The 16,856-nt window shown below is 42.1% G+C and overlaps 1 protein-coding gene and 1 long non-coding RNA gene across 6 annotated transcripts; one reads left to right on the forward strand and one right to left on the reverse strand.

Moving 5' to 3' along the window:
* Positions 1 to 990: 990 nt before the first annotated feature.
* On the reverse strand, positions 991 to 16,540 carry LOC131455809 (uncharacterized). Of its 4 annotated transcripts, XR_009239845.1 has the most exons (10): positions 16,259 to 16,540; positions 13,330 to 13,482; positions 13,084 to 13,178; positions 8,652 to 12,159; positions 7,421 to 8,464; positions 6,170 to 6,334; positions 5,809 to 6,076; positions 1,563 to 1,732; positions 1,178 to 1,249; positions 995 to 1,078 (listed from the first exon to the last, which is right to left on the reverse strand). It is a non-coding gene; the product is annotated as an uncharacterized LOC131455809 (long non-coding RNA). The 4 variants fall into 4 exon arrangements; XR_009239846.1 differs by lacking the exon at positions 1,178 to 1,249 and having other exon boundaries at positions 991 to 1,078; positions 1,568 to 1,732; XR_009239844.1 differs by lacking the exon at positions 995 to 1,078 and having other exon boundaries at positions 1,126 to 1,249; positions 1,568 to 1,732.
* On the forward strand, positions 1,010 to 8,414 carry itih5 (inter-alpha-trypsin inhibitor heavy chain 5). Of its 2 annotated transcripts, XM_058623599.1 has the most exons (14): positions 1,010 to 1,132; positions 1,215 to 1,259; positions 1,553 to 1,716; positions 1,983 to 2,078; positions 2,627 to 2,874; positions 2,975 to 3,144; positions 3,254 to 3,370; positions 4,109 to 4,280; positions 4,380 to 4,689; positions 5,671 to 6,350; positions 6,893 to 6,943; positions 7,466 to 7,582; positions 7,648 to 8,025; positions 8,122 to 8,414. In XM_058623599.1, exons 1-14 carry the CDS (start codon positions 1,010 to 1,012, stop codon positions 8,412 to 8,414), a joined length of 2,964 nt encoding a protein of 987 aa, XP_058479582.1. The 2 variants fall into 2 exon arrangements, with proteins under 2 accessions (XP_058479582.1, XP_058479583.1); XM_058623600.1 differs by lacking the exon at positions 6,893 to 6,943.
* Positions 16,541 to 16,856: the final 316 nt, after the last annotated feature.

Raw genomic sequence — 16,856 nt, forward strand, 5'->3', positions numbered from 1 at the left:
CACATGTTTTTATTGTATTTAATTAGTTCATGTTTTTATTTTATTTATTTAGTTCACATGTTTCTATTGTATTTAATTAGTTCACATGTTTTTATTGTATTTAATAAGTTCATGTTTTATTGTATTTATTTAGTTGACATGTTTTTATTGTATTTATTTAGTTGACATGTTTTTATTGTATTTAATTAGTTCACATGTTTTTATTGTATTTATTTAGTTGACATGTTTTTATTGTATTTAATTAGTTCACATGTTTTTATTGTATTTAATTAGTTCACATGTTTTTATTGTATTTATTTAGTTCACATGTTTCTATTGTATTTATTTAGTTCACATGTTTTTATTGTATTTATTTAGTTCACATGTTTCTATTGTATTTAATTAGTTCACATGTTTTTATTGTATTTATTTAGTTGACATGTTTTTATTGTATTTAATTAGTTCACATGTTTTTATTGTATTTAATTAGTTCACTTGTTTCTATTGTATTTAATTAGTTCACATGTTTTTATTGTATTTATTTAGTTGACATGTTTCTAAGACAGCGTGTTAAGTGTCATGTAGTTTCTCTCCTCAGTGATTTTCTCGGTGGACTTTGGTGAAGGACAGTGAGTTGTGAGTTTGTTGTTTTTCAGCCGTTTTCAGTCAGACTGAGCCGCTGTGTGTGTGTGTGTGTTTCAGCAGCAGGGGGCGCTCACAGTTTGTGTCTCATAAAAACACAAAGTAACTTTGTCTTGTCCTCGTTTTCTTTTCTGACGATTCATTTTCTTTTTTCCTCCTTGAAGGAAAACCGTCACCCTCCTCCTCCTCCTCCTCCTCCTGCTCCTGCTCCTGCTCCTCCTCCTCCTCGGGTGTGGGTGGTGGGTGTGTTTTCCTCCTCACCATGTCACGCTTCAGTGCAGTCACTCACTCATTCACACGTTCACACTCAGAGGATCTTCTGTAAACAACGTGTCTCTCTTCGTCTTTGTAACTCGTAAACGATCAGGACTGAAACGAGGGTCTGCTGATGAAGATGAAGATGAAGATGATGATGATGATGATGATGATGATGATGGGCTGTGCTGCTCAGGAACAGCTGCAGAAGGATGAGGACATGGATCCAGACGTGTCAGAATTTGATTTAAACTTTGTAAGACGTTCAATCATGAAGAAGACTCTGGAGTTTATTCACGACCTTTGACCTGTTTTTTTTTCTTCCCTCGCTCTCACAGGCTCCTCCCAGAATTCCACGACAGGTGAAAACAATCTTAACAAAGGTAAAAGTCATTCACTTTTACATAAGACGTGTTCTTCTATAAAAACTGATCACATGACCACTGACCTACATGAAGTCACAGGGTGTGACGCTCACACACACACACACACAGATGTTGTGACGCTCACACACACACACACACACAGATGAAACCTCTGGATCTCATCTCATGAGAAAAACATATCTGTGGAAACTGAGTTTGTGTCAGTGGATGGCGCTGTTTCACCTGTAGGTACCGCAGTGATTTATGTGTGTGTGTGTGTGTGTGTGTGTGTGTGTGTGTGTGTTCTGTAGGAGACCAAACCTCACATCCAGGAACTGTCCATCAGAACCACCATCATCTCTCGTTACGCCTTCACGGCCGTTTACTGCGTCATGTTGAACCGTCACAGCGTCGCCGCTGACGCCACCTTTCACTTCCACATTCCTGCTGATGCTTTTGTCTCCAACTTCACCATGTGAGTCTCACTGCAACTGTAACAACAACTGTAACTTGTTATTCTTTTCTTTAGTCACTGAGGAGTTTGTAAACTTGTATCATGATTACATTACATGTCATTTAGCAGACGCTCGCTCTCACACACACGCACACACACACACACACACTTCTTGTACCAACAAATTCACTCTTTTGTTGGAAAAACTTGTTTAAACTGAGACAATGTTGTTTTTCCCTGAATGTGAGAGCCACTTTAATCCTTGACCTTTGACCCCTGTGCACTAGGATCATTGGTGGGCGTGTCTACCAGAGTGAGGTCAGGCCAAGGGAGAAGAAGGTCAAGCAGAACAAAAGCAAAAACAAAGAGTCAGGTGATGCAAGGTAAGACACACACATGCACACACACACTCCATCACTAAGTTCAAATGTCTTATTTTGTCTCTTCAGTGTTTCAAAGTGACACAAAGTGACCACACGAGGCAGCAGAGGTGTGTGTATTGAATGCTTGTCCCTGTGTCTCTGGTGTCCCTGTTGTCTCTGGTGTCTCTGTTGTCTCTGTGTCTCTGTTGTCTCTGTGTCTCTGGTGTCTCTGTGTCTCTGTGTCTCTGGTGTCTGTGTCTCTGTGTCTCTGTCTCTGTGTCTCTGTTGTCTCTGTGTCTCTGTTGTCTCTGTGTCTCTGGTGTCTCTGTGTCTCTGTGTCTCTGGTGTCTGTGTCTCTGTGTCTCTGTCTCTGTGTCTCTGTGTCTCTGGTGTCTCTGTTGTCTCTGTGTCTCTGGTGTCTGTGTGTCTCTGGTGTCTCTGGTGTCTCTGGTGTCTCTGGTGTCTCTGGTGTCTCTGTGTCTCTGGTGTCTGTGTCTCTGTGTCTCTGTGTCTCTGGTGTCTCTGGTGTCTCTGGTGTCTCTGTGTCTCTGGTGTGTCCGTGTCCTCAGTCCTCAGTTGGACGCACAGGTCTTCAGAGCGCTCGTGAACATTCCCGGTAGAAACCGAGCCGTGTTCTTGCTCACGTACGAGCAGCTGCTGCGTCGCCGTCTGGGTCGATATGAACATGTGACCAGTCTGCGGCCGCTGCAGCTCGTCAGCCGCTTGAGTCTGGACATCACCATCGTGGACCAGTCCATGATCCGGGACCTGGAGGTTCTACTGCTCCGTAACGGAGCTAGTGCTCAGAAGATCTCAGGTTTACACTTAAAATCCTTTAAACTCAATAAAATGTCTTTATAGAGGACTGAGGACACAGAGACAGTTTTTAAAAACAACTTCCTGTCTCTGTTCTCCAGTCAAACCTGAGACTCCCGTCGCCACGGAGATCAGCAACGAGAAGAACGTCTGCAGAATCACCTTCAGCCCCAACATCGTCCAACAGGCCAAGATCAGCACCAGCGGCATGCTGGGAGATTTCCTGGTTCGCTACGACGTCCAGAGAGACATGGGGATCGGAGACATTCAGGTCTGAGAGACATGACCACACACACACACCGTCCTGTTCTTCTGTCCTAGTGAGGACACTAACCTGTCTCTCTCTCTCTGTCTGTCTGTCTGTCTGCACGTCTCTCCAGGTGTTGAACGGCCATTTTGTTCACTACTTTGCTCCCAAAGATCTTCCTGTCGTTCCTAAGAACGTGGTGTTTGTGATCGACACCAGCGCCTCCATGCTAGGGAAGAAGATCCGACAGGTTTGTACACTACGTCTGTATATATATATATATATATATATATATATATATATATACATATGAGGAGGTGGGAGGAGCTTAGGTCAGAGAGTCTCCAGTTAAGATGAGATTCTGCGTACTGCAACTTTATACACTCACTGTCATTCACATCACAAACCTGACTCCGCCTCCTCCTCCTCACACTGAAACATTTTCTCCATCTGTCAGAGCACGTTAATCCCCTCAGACACACACACACACACACACAAAGTCATGGAATATCCTCGACTCTCCGAGGAACAGAGCCACATGTGTGTTCTGATGTGACATCACAATAGACGTTTTCAGTAGTGCTGACCTCTGCTGACCTCTGCTGACCTCTGTTGTATACAACTCACACACACACACACATCTATAAACCCTGCAGCGACGCCCACGCTTTTCTGTGAGTGGCTGACGACTGAACTTGTTTCTATGAACTGAAACAGCTGCTGTGTCTAAACTCACTGTAACAAAGTTACTCTGACTGAAGTGTAACCAGTGTTAACACTGACACGCACAACACAACACAATTCAACTCAACTCAACACAACACAACTCAACTCAACTCAACTCAACACAACACAACACAACTCAACTCAACACAACTCAACACAAGACGACACAACATGAAGTGGGTGTAAAGCACTTCACTAAAGTCACTGAAGTCATGTAAACAGGCTCCGCCCCCTCCGACCAGGACCTGTTTTTGTGTCTCAGACTAAAGACGCTCTCTTCACCATCCTGAAAGACCTGCGTCCAGAAGATCACTTTAACTTCATCAGCTTCTCCAGCAAAGTCAAAGTGTGGCAGCCCGGGCGTCTGGTTCCCGTCACGCCGCTCACCGTCAGAGACGCCAAGAAGTTCATATTCACGCTGGTTCCTTCAGGAGGTGAGACTTTCAGAACCTGGTCTTACACCAACACTGGACTTTGTCTGGACTGAACATAGTAAAGAATCAGTCTGACTCAGCAGTCACGTGTAACTACAGGTACGAACATCGATGGAGCGATCCAGACCGGCTCCTCTCTGCTGGGTGATTATCTCTCAGGTTCTGACTCGGGTCCAAACAGCGTCTCGCTCATCATCTTCTTGACGGACGGACGGCCGACTGTCGGGGAAGTCCAGTCAACTGCGATCTTAGGCAGAACCCGCTCCGCCGTGCGGGAGAACTTCTGCATCTTCACCATCGGGATCGGGAACGACGTGGATTATCGTCTGCTGGAGCGAATGGCCGTGGAAAACTGTGGGATGATGAGACGCATCGGCGAGGAGGCCGACGCCAGCGCCATGCTCAAAGGGTGAGGAAGGGTTTTTATCATCTTCTCAACGTCCTTTAGTCCAAAATCTGAAGGTTATGATCAATAAATAAAGATAAAGAAAGGAGAAATGAAAACATTTAAACCTGCTCAAAACCAGACTTTAGCCTGACTTAAACCAGACTTAAACCAGACTTAAACCAGACTAAAACCAGACTTCAGCGAGACTTCAACCAGACTTCAGCCAGACTTAAACCAGACTTCAACTGGTGATAATGTTGCCGGACTTTAACTGAAACTACTTATAATATTATACATTTCTCCAGGAACAGGCAGGAAAATGACATGAAATTGTTTTAACACATAAATTTGTTTTATTGTTAGTAAAGTAAATGTGACTGACCTCTGCGAGAACCTTCACTGCTCAGAAAACTACAACAACTGGCTTCTATTATAATATAATATATTAATCTAGACTTTGTTCAGATAATAAATGAACGTCCGGTTTCTCTCGCTGTGAAGAAACTGCACCATTTCTTATTTTTACTGAAGGAAACAAACGTGTCATCAAACGTCTGAGGAGACAAAACTGACCTTTAATCAACACACACACACACACACACACGTTTGTTCAATGGAGCAGGAATGTGTGTGTGTGTGTTATGAAACCTGCATCTGAGTGTGTGTACGTGGAGTTAACACACACACACACACACACAGATAATAGCCTCGGTCCCACTTAAACAAACACACTGTTTAAAAGTTGAGGAAGTTTAACACACACACACACACATACACACACACACACGTAATAACAACCTTGTTTGTCTTCTTCAAACGATCACTGATGGAACAATGAGTGCTTTGCTCAATGGTTCTAAGAACAGGGCAGAGAGCAGATCAAACATCTACAGACGTCTGAAGAACATCAGGAACAAACATCAGGACAGAGTTCAGGATCATTTTCCATCTCAACTAATCTAATCTAATCTCATCTAATCTAATCTCATCTGGTGGTTGTAGGTTCTACGATGAGATCGGGACGCCCCTGCTCTCTGACATCAGGATCAACTACACAGAAGACTCGGTGCAGTACGTCACTCAGCGTCTGTTCAACAACTACTTCAACGGTTCTGAGATCGTCGTGGCAGGAAAACTCACCGACCGGAGCGTCAAGTCTCTGCACGTCCTCGTCACAGCGAGTAACAACGACAAGGACATCGTCCTGGAGACAGACGTCCCTCTGAGACGCCAGCAGATCCAGACCCGGGAGCACGTGACAGCTGCCACCGTGGCGATGGCCGGTGGTGCGAAGGGCCCAGGGTCAGAGGTCGCACAGAGGTTAGGAGTCGCTCTGGGTTCCATCGCAGAAGACTTTGTGGAGCGTGTGTGGGGTTTCCTGAGCGTCAAAGAGGGGCTACGCTCGCGGCTGAGAAGCCAGACCAGCAGAGAGAGAGAAGAACATGTTCATCAGGCCACAAACCTCTCCATCACCTACAACTTCCTCACTCCACTCACAGACCTGGTGCTGGAGAAGCCCGAGGTTCTGGCCCACGGCTCCATGGCTCCAGCTCCAACCGTCAGCTCAACATCTGGTGAAGCAGAGTCAACGGCCAATCAGCTTCCAGATACAGAAGACGCCGCTCTGCAGACGTCCAACACGGAGCCGAGCAGCCACACTTCGTCTCTGAGGAACACAATCGGTGAGAACTTCTATAAAACAATGTTTCCTTGACTAAATAATCCAGATTACACTGGAGACCACAGGTGACGATGAATATTTGCTTTAATGAGATGAATATTTGCTTTAATGAGATTAATGTAGCTAAACAAATGATATTATGCTGTTGCTAACATGCTAACATGTTTATATGATACATTTATTTTTACTATGAATAATAAAGATCATTCATGTGTCCACTGAACGTCACGTGGTGGATAATGTTAGTGTTAGCATGAACATGCTCACAGACACCAGCAGGGGGCAGTACGTCTGTTTACAACAGCCAAGAGAAGCTTCAGCTCAAACTATCAAACAATGTTAACTAAGCTAAGCTAATCACAGCTAAGCTAATCACAGCTAACAGCACCACATCACACTTAAAGGGTGACGCTAATTTATCATGCTAATATTTGGTGACCAAACACACAGATTAGTCTCTTTGTTCTGTGCTGATCACGTGCTAATGATGCTAATGCTAGCACTTTGACTCATGATTGACCGTCGTTGTTCTTCTGCTCAAAGGTAAAGAAAGAAAAGCAGCAAAGAAATCGCTCGCAGTCTCCAGAACATCAGGTGACTCTCCTGTGTGTGTGTGTGAGCCTGTAATTTAAATGTTGGTCAAACAGTCGCCGACGATGATCACAGAGAATCTTCTGAACGTCACCTGGAAACAGGAAAGAGCAGAAAGGCTCTAATTGTGATTCCAGCACAGACTCTACGTGTGTGTGTGTGTGCGCGTGTGTGTGTGTGCGCGTGCGTGTGTGTGTGTGTGTGCGTGCGTGTGGCCTGTCATTACTGTTGCTCTTTCATCTGGTTCTCACAACAGAAACTCAACACACACACACACACACACACACACACACACACAGCAGCTCCTGTGACCTCAGTGACACAAGGTGTCCACACGAGGCAGCAGAGCACCAGCAGCTCAAATGACTCATTTTCTCTCTGGACTTTGGTGTGGGAGAGTGAGTGCTTTACAAAAGTCTAAAGACGTGATCATGAGATTTTAGAAGGTGAGTAAATGTGTGTGAAAGTGTTTAAACTCACACTTGTTGTTGTTGTGTTGTTGTTGTTGTTGTTGTTGTTGTGCAGCCGATGGCGACCCTCACTTCGTGGTGGACTTTCCTCTCAGTAAACTGAGTGTCTGCTTCAACATCAACGGTGAACCTGGACACGTCCTGCGTCTGCTGTCTGACCACAGACACTCCGGTGAGACTCGTTCAAACCTTTCATCTCATCTTCACCACGAGGTCTAAACTTGTGTCGTTGAACAGGCGTGACAGTGAACGGGAAACTTGTCGGCGCTCCAGCGCCACAGGGCAGCCACAAGCAGCGGCGCACCTACTTCAGCACCATCACTGTCATCGTGGATCGTCCCAAACGCGCCTACATCGAGGTGAACCCGGAGAGGGTGATCCTGGACGGCCGAGACCGCCTGGTGCTGCCCTGTCACTCCAGCGTCGAGGTGGACAGCGGAGTTCTGTCGGTGTCTGTCGTCGCACAATGTAACGTGACGGTGACGGTGGGCGGAGACATCAGCTTTGTCATCCTGCTGCATCACTACAGGAACCCCGCCCCTTATCAGAGGAACCACCTGGGCTTTTACATCGGAAACAGCAAAGGACTTTCACACCACTGCCACGGTCTGCTGGGTGAGTGACCTCTGACCTTCAGCAGTTCTTTACTGACCGTCATTACTCACTAATATCAACATCTAAATCTCATCAAATCATTGATTCTGCTTTCAGGTCAGTTCCTGTATGAGGAAGTGGGCGTGGCCAAACTTCCTGCACAGGAAGATGTGAAACCTTCTACAGTTCTGAAGGTCAAAGGTCGTTCGGTGCCTGTGGTTCAGAAGAGCAGACGTATCTTCAGCGGGACGCAGAGCGTGGACTGTTGGTTCGCCAGAAACAACGCAGCCCAGCTGATCGACGGAGAGTACGCGGACTACGTGGTGTCGCACATGTTCCACACTGACACGCCCATGTTCCACACCGACACGCCCGTGTTCCACACCGAGGGTGAACCTCAGGACTCATAATCCCATAATCTCTGACAGCAGCTAATACTTCACAGTTTTGATCCATAATCCTTTGATCACAACAAAACATCACATCAGCTCTTCTTGAATATGTTTTTTGTTTACTATTTCTAATAGAAATGTTGTTTGTTTGTTTTGTGACGTGTGTTCTTTTTAAAAAAAAAAAAAATTTGTAAATAAAACATTTAAAGTTTTTCTCGTAGTTTTTTTTTCAGTAAAAAAACATAAACTTCTCACCTAATATGTATGTCAACATGTCGTTAACATGGCGACCCACGGCCTGAGGATCACACCTGGTTACCACGGAGACCAACCCTCTCATCCCAGCAACACACACACAAACACACACACACACACACACACACACACACAGAGCTCCAGAGTCGTCCCTGTCATCAGCTGGAGGTCACGGAGGTCACCGGGCTGCTGGCTCCACCCACGAAGGTGTGCTCTGGCCACTCCCACTCAGGTGGTCTGTTATTCTTCATCATCATCAAAATTACAATTCACTTTAAACTGTGAACTGTGGCAGCATTGCACCTCTACATGTGCAGCCTACCAGAAATGATTATTAGAAGAAGAAGAAGACCATTAGTTTAGCGTAGCATAAAAACGTCTTCATAACTGACAGAAATAACTGGAACTGCACCTTTAATTCAACTTAAAGGGGACATATTATGCAAAATCAACTTTTTAATCATTTTAATACTTATATATGGGACTCTGGAGGCCCTACCAGTCGCCAAAGTGTGGAAAAAGAATACTCCGTCATGTTTTCGTGGTCCCCCTTAGTGTAAGTATAGGCGATAAAACACTCGATGTTGAATTCCCTGCACTTATGACGGCAGCATGCGCATTTCACCGCGAATGTTACCGCCCACCAGTAAGTTTACTTCGAGAGCTCCACCTTGTCCCTGCGAGAGTGCAGACGAGGGAGGAAGAGCGGTATTATGTCAAGGCGGAGGGACAAGTGTGCTGTTGGTGGCTGCACAGTGGAGCACAGTGTTTTACACAAACTTCCAGCCTCAGAGGATTTTATATATGAAGCTAATGTGCCGGATAAAGTCAGCAAACGTGTGTTCGTGTGTTCGCACCACTTCACATCAGACTGCGGCCAGCGGTCGCCGTATTTAGTCAGTGACCGTATTTCACCGACGTACAAACACACACATGTTTAAGAAAAGGTCAAATAGAGGTCATAACTGACCATTCTGACACGTCCTAATTAAACATATTTGTTCAGTACGTCCTCCATGACCGGAGCACAGACTCAGTCTGATACAGTCACATACAGTGATCAGCAGTGCTGTCCCTAAGTGTTTTTAACTGATTTACAGTTGGGCAGTGTTCGGCTTGATCCTTGTGTCAGACGTCTCTTCCTGTGACGACACTCTCGCTGCCATGTTGATATTGTCAGAGAACTAGTGGAGGGAGGGGGAGAGGAATGGAGCGGAGGGAACAGGAGCTGAGCGAGTGAGCGCAGTAACAAGGACAAATCAGAAACCCCCTGGAAGAAGTGGGTGTGTGTGTGGGTGTGTCTCATTTCAGCGTTCTGAAAGGGGCGGGTTTAGTAGGGTCATTGAACTGCTATGGTGCTTCATCCTTATGGTATTTTGACCAAAGCATGTCCCAGACATGTTCGATAGGACACCAGGGAACTATTTTAACTTGGGGAAATAGGGTATAATATGTCCCCTTTAAGTAAAAGATTCAACATCAAAACATGATGAAGGAAACGTGTGAAGATGTTCTGCTGCTGAAGATAACCAGATGTTTACTCACAGTGACAGGAGTGAAGATGTTCTACTGATGAAGATAACCAGATGTTTCTTCACAGTGACAGGAGTGAAGATACAGAAGTGAAGATGTTCTACTGATGAAGATAACCAGATGTTTCTTCACAGTGACAGGAGTGAAGATACAGAAGTGAAGATGTTCTACTGATGAAGATAACCAGATGTTTCTTCACAGTGACAGGAGTGAAGATACAGAAGTGAAGATGTTCTACTGATGAAGACTACCAGATGTTTCCTCACAGTAACAAGAGTGAAGATACAGAAGTGAAGATGTTCTGCTGATGAAGACAACCAGATGTTTCTTCACAGTGACAGGAGTGAAGATACAGAAGTGAAGATGTTCTGCTGCTGAAGGATTATTAAGTAACTTCACTGTGAGATTATCTCATAACTTTAACCTTTGGTTTACATTCACACAGACACACACACATCTCAGTCAATAGTCCTCTGTCCTCTGTCACATCAGAGTGGAAACCTGTTAAATGTCAGCGTTGTTTCAGAAACTTTCTGTGACTCACTCTCTCCTCAACATCTTTGTTTTCTTTGATGTTGAATGTTTATGATTTGAAGTGAAATGTTTCATTCATTAAATCTAATGTTCTGCTGATCACATGACCTTGTTTACATCCACACAGAAACATTTCTGGTTCATGCACAATAATGAAGGAATATTAAAGAAACAGTTTCAATTGTTTTCTTTTTAAACTTTAAAAATGATCTTATTATTGAACCTAATGTAACGTGACGTCATCATCATCATCATAGTTGCCTCTCACCTGTGACTCAGTGTCGCTGTCGTTCTTCTTCACTGAACGGTCACCCTTCATTGTCTTGTTCTTCCTGATCATCGGACTGTCCACCACCCAGAACATGATGGACTACAGAGGGCGCCATAGAGACCAGACTGAGCTCACCAGAGAAACGAAGAAGATCCTGGATGTAGCTCAGCAGAACCTTCTGCTGCTGAACAACCTCAACAACAACAACAGGAAACAACCCCAACAACAACAAGAGGAAACAACGTCAACAAGAACAGGAAACAACCTCAACAAGAACAGGAAACAATGTCAACAACAACAGGAAACAACGTCAAAAACAACAGGAAACAACGTCAACAAGAACAGGAAGCAACAACAGGAAACAACAACCGGAAACAATGTCAACAACAAAAGGAAACAACGTCAACAACAACAGGAAACAACCTCAACAACAACAGGGAACAATGTCAACAACAGGAAACAACCTCAACAACAACAGGAAACAATGTCAACAACAAGAGGAAACAACGTCAACAACAACAACAGGAAGCAACAACAGGAAACAACTTCAACAAGAACAGGAAACAATGTCAACAACAACAGGAAGCAACAACAAGAAACAATGTCAAGAACAAGAGGAAACAACGTCAACAACAACAGGAAACAACCTCAACAACAACAGGAAACAACCTCAACAACAACAACAGGAAGCAACAACAAGAGGAAACAACGTCAACAACAACAGGAAACAACCTCAACAATAACAGGGAACAATGTCAACAACAAGCGGAAACAACGTCAACAACAACAGGAAACAACTTCAACAACAACAGGAAACAACCTCAACAACAACAACAGAAAGCAACAACAGGAAACAACCTCAACAACAAGAGGAAACAACCTCAACAACAACAACAGGAAACAACTTCTACAACAACAGGAAACAACCTCAACAACAACAGGAAACAATGTCAACAACAAGAGGAAACAACATCAGCAACAACAACAGGAAACAACTTCTACAACAACAGGAAACAACCTCAACAACAACAGGAAACAATGTCAACAACAAGAGGAAACAACATCAGCAACAACAGGAAACAACCTCAACAACAACAGGAAACAACCTCAACAACATCAGGAAACAACAAGAGGGAACAACGTCAACAAGAGGAAACAACAGGAAACAACCTCAACAACATCAGGAAACAACAAGAGGGAACAACGTCAACAAGAGGAAACAACGTGAACAACAACAGGAAAAAACAAGAGGAAACCACGTCAACAACAGGAAACAACGTCAACAACAGAAAGCAACATCAACAACAACATTCTGAAGATTTATAGAAAATCATTTTTCCGAGAAAGGTTGTGAATTATTTTTTTTTTCTTTGATGAATTTGCTGAGTTTAGTAACTTTGTTTACAGAGCTTATTCTGTCTTATTCTGTATTATTTTGTAGTATTGTCTTATTTTGTCTTATTTTCTGTCTTATTTTGTCTAATGTCTTATTTTGACTTCTGTATTATGTTGTCTTATTCTGTCTTATGACAGGCTGGACTGGACCACCAACACAGATGCTCTGTGCAGGAAAGGACAGAGTCGTTTGTACTTCCTTAGAAGGCTGGCATCCTTCAACGTCTGCAGGAAGCTGCTACAGACCTTCTACCAGTCTGTGGTAGCGAGTGCCCTCCTGTACTCAGTGGTGTGCTGGGGGGGGGGCAGCCTAAAGAAGAAGGACGCTTCACGCCTGGACAAACTAATAAGGAAGGCAGGCACTGTTGTATGCACAGAACTGGACAGTCTGACATCCATAGCTGAGCTGAGATGAATAAAGTATCTATCTATCTATCTATCTATGTCTTATTTTGACTTCTGTCTTATTTTGTCTTATTTTCTGTTTTATTTTGTCTTATTTTGTCTTCTGTCTTATTATGTCTTAGTTTGACTTCTCTCTTATTCTGTCTTATGTCTTATTTTGACTTCTGTCTTATTTTGTCTTCTGTCTTATTTTGATTTCTGTCTTATTTTGTCTTATGTCTTATTCTTTGTCTTATTATGTCTTATTCTGTCTTGTTCTGTGACACCTGTCTAACGCCATGATACTTTTCTTACTTTGGACCACCCGGGGGGCGAGCAGCACCACAATGACGGCACCTTTCTCCAGAACCATGATGAGCAGGTAAACACTGCTGCCTGAGGATTCTCGCCTTCACAGAAAAGAAAAGAAAGAAAAGTAGTGACTGACTCTACCAGCCTACACTGCCCTCTGGTGGCAGAAACCACAGCTGCTTCATTTTTCAGTGTTTTATTTTGATAGAACAGAGAGGAAAGTGTTTTATTTTGAAACACTTCACTGACCATATTCTCCAAACACCAGCAGCGTCCACTGCTGTTTCTCCACCAGCTACGACCAGATGAGCAGCATCCCCACTGTGGTGTCCAGCAGGAAGTTCATCAGGTAACAGGTTCATGGAATCTTTTCACTGCAGAAGAAAAATGAACTTCAATAACCTGAGGAAAAACAGAAACAACAACAACAACAGAAGATTTAACACTGTTTCAGTTTCACGTCTCTGCTGCAGGACACGTTCAAAATAAACACCATCACCAATGACCTCTGATTCTCAAGTCACTGCTGCAGAACTTCAGCAGAACTTTAGAAGAACTTCAGCAGAACCTCAGAAGAACTTTAGAAGAACTTTAGCAGAACTTCAGCAGAACTTTAGAAGAACTTTAGATGAACTTCAGAAGAACTTTAGCAGAACTTTAGAAGAACTTTAGAAGAACTTCAGAAGAACTTCAGAAGAACTTTAGAAAAACTTTAGACAAACTTTAGCAGAACTTCAGGAGAACTTTAGCCGAACTTTAGTGGAACTTTAGAAGAACTTTAGCGGAACTTTAGAAGAACTTTAGAATAACTTTAGAAGAACTTTAGCTGAACTTTAGAAGAACTTTAGAAGAACTTTAGAAGAACTTTAGCCGAACTTTATCGGAACTTTAGAAGAACTTTAGCGGAACTTTAGCAGAACTTTAGAAGAACTTTAGAAGAACTTCAGAAGAACTTTAGAAAAAGTTTAGACAAACTTTAGCAGAACTTCAGGAGAACTTTAGCCGAACTTTAGTGGAACTTTAGAAGAACTTTAGCGGAACTTTAGAAGAACTTTAGAAGAACTTTAGCTGAACTTTAGAAGAACTTTAGAAGAACTTTAGCCGAACTTTAGCGGAACTTTAGAAGAACTTTAGCCGAACTTTAGCCGAACTTTAGCGGAACTTTAGAAGAACTTCAGAAGAACTTTAGAAGAACTTTAGCTGAACTTTAGAAGAACTTCAGAAGAACTTTAGAAGAACTTCAACAGAACTTGAGCAGAAAATGTTGTCCAGATTTTTTCTTATTGTTGCTTTAATTGACAAAAGTTTAGATCATGAATGAATCATTTATTGACATTGATCAAGAAAATAATCTGAAAACATTGACAAAGATAATTCTTTTATTTATTAACTGTTGAAAAGTATGACGAACAGTACGTCTACACTGTGATCCTTTAAATGCTTTTATAATTAACACATATTTATATATACGTCGACCTAAAATGACACACGTGTGAAATTAGGACATATTCAGGAATATTGATTTGTCTGCTAATGAGTAACTGAGGTAACGGAGGTTAAAGGTCATTGATCTTATTCTGCAACATGTGACAACACTGATGTTCAGCCGCTTCATCACTGACCTGAAACTCTTTACTTTATCATTATCTAAACATATGTTACATACATATATATAATATAAGTATATATAAATATATATACACACATATATATGTGTATATATATATATAATATATGTATATACAGTTCAGTTAAATACAAATAAAGGCTGAGAGCGGTCAAAAAGCTGCTTTAAATGTCAGTTAAACTTCAGAATAATATCGTGAAATATTGGTGAATTACTCTGAAAGTGTTACATTAATGTGGATGAATAATTATGAACCATTTATTGAAATCATTTCAATAAAATCATGATTTTAGGGCAGGATGATGATTTGAGGTGCAAATATTATATTACATTACATTATATTACATTACATTACAGTATATAAATATTATAACGATGTTTATGTCCCCGTTGTTACCACATTTCATTTTTGGTCTGCCATAACGCCATGTTTACACTCATTGTAAATTTCTACCACCGAGAGAAACTGCACCTTATTACATATGTATATTTATATTTATATTTATACTTATATTTATATATATATATGTAAATAATTTCCTACTGTATTACATTACATTACATTACATGTCATTTAGCAGACGCTTTTATCCAAAGCGACTTACAATAAGTGCATTTAAACATTTGGGTACAAATAAGAGCTAGAAGTAAGTAAGAGCTTCAAGTAAATCAAACTATGATGTGCTAGTCGTAAGTGCGATGTATTTTTTATTTTTTTTAAGGGTTAGGGTTACCCTTTTTTTATACAAGTATTACTTACTTGTATATTGTTTGTTTGTTTTTTATCTATTGTTGAGCTGCTGTAATGCCGTTTTCTCTTCACTGTGAGATAAATAAAGCTATCTTATCTTATCTTATCTTATATCACATTATATTATATCATATCATATTATATTATATTATAAACTATGAAAAATAATCAAAGTGATTAAAACCCACTGAGGTCACATCTGGAGCTCTTGTTTCATCTTTATTTAATTGAACACTTGGAGACACAAAATGCTATGTTGCCTCACTTGCAGATGCAGACCAAATTCCTCATCAGATAAACATCATATATTATCACTCTTTCTTGATTAGTGGCTCATATGTCAGTGTGGTGTGATAAACCTCTGTTATGTGTTTGATTTGACTCTTGAGGTGAAATTCGGTGAATAAACATGTGCCACAAACAGCACGTGCTTTCATTCAAATGCGTCCTTAAAGGACTTGATTTCACATAGAGATACAGACGCAGCCTGGTCCAAGCTGTAGACGTGGAAGAGGTTTGTTGGCACCGCAGTTTAAAGAAAAGGGCCATTTCATTTTAATGTGTGATGTTGATGCACCGAATACACGCCGATCGAAACTAAACGAGCCCCTTCGTCAGATGAGCTCGTGACATTTGTTTTCATTGACACGATCTCTCGGCGAAAAACACGTGTTACATTTGTAAGATTTCCAAAGGAGTTTCGTGCCAAGCACCGAAGACAAACGTCAACACAAAACCACGTGACTGAATGTTTGTATTAACAGTGTGTGTGTGTGTGTGTGTGTGTGTGTGTCACTCACACATGAGTGTACTGAAGGCGACCACAGCCAGCGGAGATCAGAACCACCGAACCTGTCAATCAAAGCTCCGTCATCACAGCCGCGAGGCTTCGCTCGGTTCATGTCCGACATGTTCGTCACGTGAGCGGGGACATGGACGTCCAGGAGACCGCGGCTGTGTCCGTCCATGTCTTTGTCTTAGTTTATAAACAAATGTAAACAAACATCGAGCTTCATTTGATACAAAAACAAACAATAACGTGGATTTTCTGACAAACTTCCACACGCACTGTCGACAGCAGCTTCCGGTCTCACAACTTCAAAATAAAAGCGCAAGACTGTTTCCGGTGTAAATATAGCTCTGTATAGGAGAGAAAATGTGTGACGTCATAAAAATTGAGTTAATTTAAAAAGTAAATTTGAGACTGAAGCGTTTTCTCTTTGATGTTAATTTATTTATTTTAACACAATTTGTCTGTGTGTGTGTGTGTGTGTGTGTGTGTGTGTGTGTGTGTGTGTGATTAAATCAGATTAAATCCTGCCACCATCAGCTCTTGACTTCTGACTCTATGAATCTAATAAAACTTGACTGTATTTCCTGTTACATTTCAAAGTAAAA

Source organism: Solea solea, chromosome 3, assembly GCF_958295425.1.
Source record: "Solea solea chromosome 3, fSolSol10.1, whole genome shotgun sequence".
In the NCBI taxonomy this organism is placed as follows: Eukaryota; Metazoa; Chordata; class Actinopteri; order Pleuronectiformes; family Soleidae; genus Solea; species Solea solea.